The sequence below is a fragment of the Empidonax traillii genome, unplaced genomic scaffold (assembly GCF_003031625.1).
Source record: "Empidonax traillii isolate 1590-97213 ecotype Southwest subspecies unplaced genomic scaffold, ASM303162v1 scaffold1716:size85440, whole genome shotgun sequence".
Classification (NCBI taxonomy): Eukaryota; Metazoa; Chordata; class Aves; order Passeriformes; family Tyrannidae; genus Empidonax; species Empidonax traillii.
This window is the reverse complement of record NW_020956909.1, coordinates 74,242-80,669: the sequence shown is the minus strand read 5'-3', so window position 1 is coordinate 80,669 and position 6,428 is coordinate 74,242. Positions and strand designations below refer to the sequence as shown.

Below are 6,428 nucleotides of genomic sequence, written 5' to 3'. Positions count from 1 at the left end.
TTCCCACTTGGTCAGTGCCTACAGAGCCCAGGGCAGTGCTGGGGCTCCCTCCCCGCTGTGGTGCCAGGGTCTCAGGGCTGGGTGGGTACCCCGTGCTCTCTCTGGTGCTGGCGGCTGCTGATGGGCGCTGATAGGTGCTGGCGGGTGCTGGCACAGCGCTGGCACGCCGGGGCCGATCCCCGTTAGCTGTTTCCTTCCCCCACACCCCGTGACTCACCGTGGTTCCCCAGAGCTCTTGGTTCATCGTTTCCTGCACCAGCTGTGCCCTGCGGTGCCGCCAGCGGGGCCTGGTTCTCGCTGTGCTGTGATCCAGGTGCCACCAGCTCACCTGTCCCTCTCCTCTCTTGCAGATGAGCGAGATCGTGTCCAGAAGAAAACTTTCACCAAATGGGTCAACAAGCACCTCATCAAGGTACAGTCCAGTGGGCACTGCAGCCCCAGCAGACCTCAGCCCTCAGCCCTGGAAGCATCCCCAGCTGCAGCCCCCCGTGCTGGCATTGCCAAGGCCATGGGCAGTGGAGGGTACCCTGTGCCAGTGCAAGTTCTTCTGTGCCTCACCAGTAGTCGAGGCCTCTCGGCTGCCTCCATGGTGGGGGTCTGTCCTTGCAGGCAGGAGCTGCCCCCCTGCTGCCCTCCCATGTGTTCCAGGAGGGGATGTGGGAATGTGTCCTGGGCTTTGACACCCTTGGTTCTATCCCACTCGTGTGGTCCCCGTTCCCTGCCATCGTGCCAGTGCCCATCCCTACAGTGTGGTGGGCAGAGCCCCACCTTAGCACTCAGCACATGCTGGGATGTCCTGCAGCCCCCATGGTGACGTGTCTCCACATGTCCCCAACCCCGCAGTGCCACCACAATGCCGCCACCACCCCCAGTCCACCCCGGATCCTCTCTTTGCTCTGTCCTAACTGCTCTCTTCTCTCTGCCCTGTGCAGCATTGGCGAGCAGAGGTAGGTCCTTCCTGTCTGTCTGTCCCACCGTGCTCTTCCTCTTCGCTCACCTTCCGCTTCCCTCACTGGGAACGGATCCCTGGGGCTGCCAGCGTGGCGGGCAGCAGGTCCAACCCAGCATGGTGGGCAGCAGGACCCTGTGCATGCCAGAGTGATGCTGGAGTGATGCCAGAACAATACTGGATCCATCCTGGCACCGTGGGGGGGAGTTGCTGTGTGTGTTCGGGGGGATGTGGCACTGGGGGCACCGGCTGTGCTTGGGGCCGTGTGTGAGCACCCGCTGCACCGAGCGGTCACCGGGCGCCCACCCCAGAGCTGGCTGGCAGGGATGGGGGAGCGCTCGGTTGCCCCCAGCCCCCCTGACACCGTCACTGTCCCCTCAGGCGCAGCGCCACGTCAACGACCTGTACGAGGACCTGCGGGATGGGCACAACCTCATCTCACTGCTGGAGGTGCTCTCGGGGGACACGCTGGTAGGTGCCGCGCTGCCCCCGCCCCGCGCCGCCCCTGCTCCCTGCCGCGTGCCGGCACCCCTCTGCCACCCGTCCTTGTCCTCGCCGTCGCTGCCCGCCTCTGCTCCCTCTCTTCCCGCCTGGCCGTCGGTCCGTCCCGGTGACCCCAAGTTCCCGCGCCCGCCGCCTCTAACCTCTCTTTGCTTTGGTGCCCTCTCTGCTTCCCGGCGCCGGCCCCGGCCCACCGCCGCCTTTGCCTCCTCCTCCTCCTTCCTCTCTCTGCTCCTCTCCGCTCTGCTCGGCCGGGGCAGCCCCGGGAGCGCGACGTCCTGCGGACCTTGCGGTTGGTGAGTGGTTCTGCTGTCGGCTTTCGGCACGGCCCTGCATGGCGGCCGACACCGCGATACCGGCACGGAGCAGTGCCGACGCGTGCCGAGGCTCCGTCCGCGGGGCCTGGGGTTCCATCCGTGGGCCGTGTGCTGTGCCGTCCTGGTTCTCTGGCTGCATGCTGTGCCTGTCCCGGTGCCCCATCCGATGCCAAGTGCCATGGGAGTGAGTTTCCCCGGGCCAGATGTTGGTGGCAGTGAAGTAGTGAGCATGAGTAGCGAGTAGAGAAGCGTGGCATCACTGGGAGTGATCCCACTGCACTAGGTTCCACTGGGCTGGAGTTAGATTATGGCTCCCAGCACCACAGAGGATGTGCTACTGGCTCCCTGGGATGTCTGGCAAGGGGGATAGTTCTGTGGACAGCAACCCCAGCAGGGCTGATCCTGGCCTTGACAGGCTGTGGGTCCTTGGTGACTCCCAGCTGTGGGGTGGGAGGAACCCTGGTCCATTGCTGAGCGGCATGGGGAGGTTTGGGGGCTCCCCAGCTCTCCCAGCAGTGTAAACCAGGCTCAGATGGTGGGGCCAGCAGGTGTGGGGTGTCTGTCCAGGCAGGACCTGCCCAGGGGACCCCAGCTGGGACCTGCAAGTTTTTGGGGGTGCTCACCCAGCTCAGCAGTGCCTGGTCCTGCTGAGGGGAGACACTGGAGTGTGCTGAGGAGCTGCATGGTGAGGGACTGTCAGGACCGTGGTGTTGTGGCACTGAGGCTGGCACCGGTCCTGCCCGGGCAGCGGCTGCTGTGCCCACATGCTGGGTACCTGGCTGCCCCCAGGATGGCCGCAGTGGCCCCGGCACTGGCGGGTGTGGGGTGGGAACAGTCTGTGCCGGCAGGCTCGCGGGGGGAGCACGGGGAGCGTCCCCACCCCTGCAAGGGCAAAGTGCGAGGGCGGGTGCCGTCGGCATGTGTGGCGCCGGGAGGGGCTGGAGTTGGGGGGGGCAGCGTGGCGGGACAGCGTCGTGGTTGGCGTGGCAGGGCCATGGCTGGGAAACGGGCCGGGGCTGTGCCGTGGCATCGCAGGGGGACGGGGTGGCAGGACACGGCAGGGCGGTGTCCACAGCAGCTGCACTCACTGCCCCTCTCTCCCCCAGCCCCGGGAGAAAGGCCGGATGCGCTTCCACAAGCTGCAGAACGTCCAGATTGCCCTCAACTACCTGAAGCATCGGCAGGTGAGAAGGGAGTGGGACCCCCCCCAGATGCCCAGGACCCCTCGGGGCTGTGCCATGCTCTCCCATCCCTGAACCACATGTGTCCTGTGCCACAGGTGAAGCTGGTGAACATCCGGAACGATGACATCGCTGATGGCAACCCCAAGCTTACGCTGGGGCTCATCTGGACCATCATCCTCCACTTCCAGGTGAGCCCGGTGGGGTGGGGATGGGGACAGTGATGCCAGGGGGCCAGGGTTCTGTGGTGCCAGTGTGGTCCCTGTGTGGGGCAGGAGTGGTGTCACTGGGAGCTGCCGTGGAGCGAGTGTACCTTTGTTGGCGCTGGTTCAGTGCTGGTGCCCGTGCCTGGACTAACAGTCATGTCCTGGCAGATCTCAGACATCCAGGTGACGGGGCAGTCTGAGGACATGACTGCCAAGGAGAAGCTGCTGCTGTGGTCACAGCGGATGGTGGAGGATTACCAGGGCCTTCGCTGCGACAACTTCACCACCAGCTGGCGGGACGGGCGCCTCTTCAACGCCATCATCCACCGGCACAGGTGAGTGCCACGGTGATGCCACATGACACATGGGCAGGTGTGTGTTCACCAGGGTCAGCCACATCGATCCTGTGGGTGGGGTGTGCTCACTGAGATCAGCCACATCGATCCTGTGGGTGGGGTGGGGTGTGCTCACCGGGATCAGCCACATCGATCCTGTGGATAGGGTGTGCTCACTGAGATCAGCCACATCGATCCTGTGGGTGGGGTGTGCTCACTCGGATCAGCCACATCGATCCTGTGGGTGGGGTGTGCTCACTGGGATCAGCCACATCGATCCTGTGGGTGGGGTGTGCTCACTGAGATCAACCACATCGATCCTGTGGGTGGGGTGTGCTCACTGGGATCACATGGATCCTGTGGGCAGGCATGTGTTCAGCAGGGCTGGCCGGTGATCCCACTCGGGGTGATGTGGGCATGTGCTCCCAACGAGCCCCAGCCCATTGGCCCGTGTCGGTGGTGCCGTGCCCACCATGGCGTGCTGGGGCGTGGGCAGGCAGGTCCCCACGGGTCCTGCCAGGACCGCTGTGTGATTTTGGGGAGCGAAAATATGTGCAGGGCTGTGCCAGATGGGGGGAGGCAGCCTCAATGTGCCACGTCACATCTGTGCCGTGCTCTGCACTGAGCCGCTGCCACGCCGAACTTGGTACCCCCCTGGAGCCACAAAGAGGGGCTGAGGTGTCTGCCCCAGAGGGTATGGGGGTGTCAGTCCTACGGGGGATTGGAGTGTCAGACCCACAGAGGACTGGGGTGTCAGCCCCACAGGGGGTTGGGGTGTCTGTCCCATGGGGGACTGGGGAGTCAGTCTCACGAGGGGTTGGGGTGCCCATCCCACAGGCCATGGGGGTTCTGCGTGCACTGGGGTCCCTGCTGGGGACTGCGGGGTGTCCCCAGCTCCCAGTGCTCCTGTGCCAGGTGTGGGAGTCTCAACTGCTGCTGTGCTCCCAGTGTGGGTGTGTGGGGCACGGGGTGGCGAGGCAGGGGTGAAGGCAGCCCCAGGGAGGGGAGGGACCTGCTGTCCTGGGGTTTTGGGGTCCCCATGGCCCTGCTGACCCCCACTGACCTGCTGCCTGCAGGCCGATGCTGATCGACATGAGCCGGGTGTATCGTCAGAGCAACCTGGAGAACCTGGACCAGGCCTTCACCGTGGCCGAGCGGGACCTGGGCGTGACGCGGCTGCTGGACCCCGAAGGTACGGGCTGGGGTGAACCAGGGGGTCCCCCAAGAGAGCCCGCACCCCTCCCTGCCATGGGGCACTCCCATTTGACCCCTCCCTCTCTGCAGATGTGGATGTGGCGCAGCCAGACGAGAAGTCCATCATCACTTACGTGTCCTCGCTGTACGATGCCATGCCACGCGTGCCTGAGGTGCAGGACGGCGTCAAGGCCAACGTGAGTTGGGCGAGTCGGGGAGCTGGGGAGGTCACTGCTGCTGCCACCCCCCACGGCGTGAGCCCCAGCCCCACACGTGTTCCCATCCCCAGGAGCTGCAGCTGCGCTGGCAGGAGTACTACGAGGTGGTGACAGGACTGCTGCAGTGGAGCCGGCAGCACTCGACGCTCTTCGAGGAGCGCCGCCTCCCCGCCAGCTACGAGGAGATCGAGGTGAGGTCACCAGCACAGCAAGGGGCAGGGGGACGCAGAACAGGGCTGGTGCTGCTGGCACAGCACGGGCACGGGGATGGAGTGGGACAGCGCCGCTGCTGCCAGTGAGGGGCGCAGGCATGGGGACTGGGGACAGAGACATGGACAGGGATGGTGCTCTCACAGGGATGACTGGCCCCGGGAGCCAGCAGTGCCTGGGGCAGTGAATGGTGGGGTCCCAGCTGGCCTGTGGCCCCGCTGGGGGTAGTTTGTGTCTGGCTTGCAGCCCCTTTGCTGGCACGTGGCCAGCTGTGCTGTGCTGTCGGTCACTGGGAGATCAGTTTGTGGCCGTGGAGCTGAGCCCCCACCGGTGCCAGCCCAGGGGTGTGCAGGGCGCAGGGGCTCAGAGCCGTGGCAGAGCTGGGCGTCTGGTCGGGGGGGGCCTCCCTGACTCACCCTCCCTGGCTGTGCTGTGAGTCACCGCTGGCAAAGCCCGGCACAGCCACTTCCTTCCCGCCGGCTCTGCACGCATGGAAAATTGGAGGGGGGGGGGAGCGGATTCCCAGGGAGAGGTCAACATTGGCCGGGGGTCCCTGCTCAGCTGCCCCCCCCCTCCGGCAGATCCTCTGGCGCCAGTTCCTCAAGTTCAAGGAGACGGAGCTGCCGGCCCGGGAGGCTGACAAGAACCGCTCCAAGGCCATCTTCCAGGCCCTGGAGGTGTGTGGGCTGGGGTCTTGGGGGGCTTCCGAGGGTTGGGGATCCTGGGTGTCTGGGATCCACGGGGTGGGGGGCCTGAGGGTAAGGGCCCTGCGGCTGGCGGTTCTGGGGGGCTGGGATCCCAAGGGATGGGAGCTCTGGGGCTGGGTTCCTGAGGGCTGGGGGTCCTGGGGAGCTGGGGGTCTTGAGGAGCTGGGGGTGGGTCCCAAGGGGATGATGGTCCCACTGGGGCTGGGGATCCTGGGGAGCCAGGGGTGTTGGGAGGCTGGGGGTGGGTCCTAAGGAGATGATCATCCTGGGGTGCCAGGGGTCCCGAGGGAATGGTGGTCCTGGGTGCTGGGGGCCTCAGGACACCAGATGTCCCGCGGCAGCCCCCAGCATACCCCCTGGGGGTCACGGGCAGTGTCTGACATTTGGGGGGCACAGGGTGCGGTGCAGTCGGGGCAGCTGAAGGTGCCCCCCGGGTACCACCCGCTGGACGTGGAGAAGGAGTGGGGGAGGCTGCACGTGGCTGTGCTGGAGCGGGAGAAGCTGCTGCGGACAGAATTTGAGAGGCGAGTAGAGGGGGGCCGGGGGACTGGGGGGGAAGCGGGGGGGGGGGGGGGGGGGGGGGGGGGGGGGGGGGGGGGGGGGGGGGGGG

At 66.2% G+C, this 6,428-nt stretch overlaps 1 protein-coding gene across 1 annotated transcript in view; it reads left to right on the top strand.

Moving 5' to 3' along the window:
- Positions 1 to 340: 340 nt before the first annotated feature.
- PLEC (plectin) overlaps positions 341 to 6,428 on the top strand; it is a 56,073-nt gene continuing 49,985 nt past the window's right edge. The window contains exons 1-10 of the mRNA XM_027908461.1: positions 341 to 412; positions 1,331 to 1,420; positions 2,874 to 2,951; positions 3,047 to 3,139; positions 3,323 to 3,489; positions 4,566 to 4,681; positions 4,774 to 4,880; positions 4,973 to 5,092; positions 5,693 to 5,788; positions 6,215 to 6,376. Of these exons, the coding sequence (XP_027764262.1) occupies positions 2,892 to 2,951; positions 3,047 to 3,139; positions 3,323 to 3,489; positions 4,566 to 4,681; positions 4,774 to 4,880; positions 4,973 to 5,092; positions 5,693 to 5,788; positions 6,215 to 6,376 (921 nt within the window). The 5' untranslated portion in view covers positions 341 to 412; positions 1,331 to 1,420; positions 2,874 to 2,891. The remainder of the gene's footprint in view (positions 413 to 1,330; positions 1,421 to 2,873; positions 2,952 to 3,046; positions 3,140 to 3,322; positions 3,490 to 4,565; positions 4,682 to 4,773; positions 4,881 to 4,972; positions 5,093 to 5,692; positions 5,789 to 6,214; positions 6,377 to 6,428) is intronic.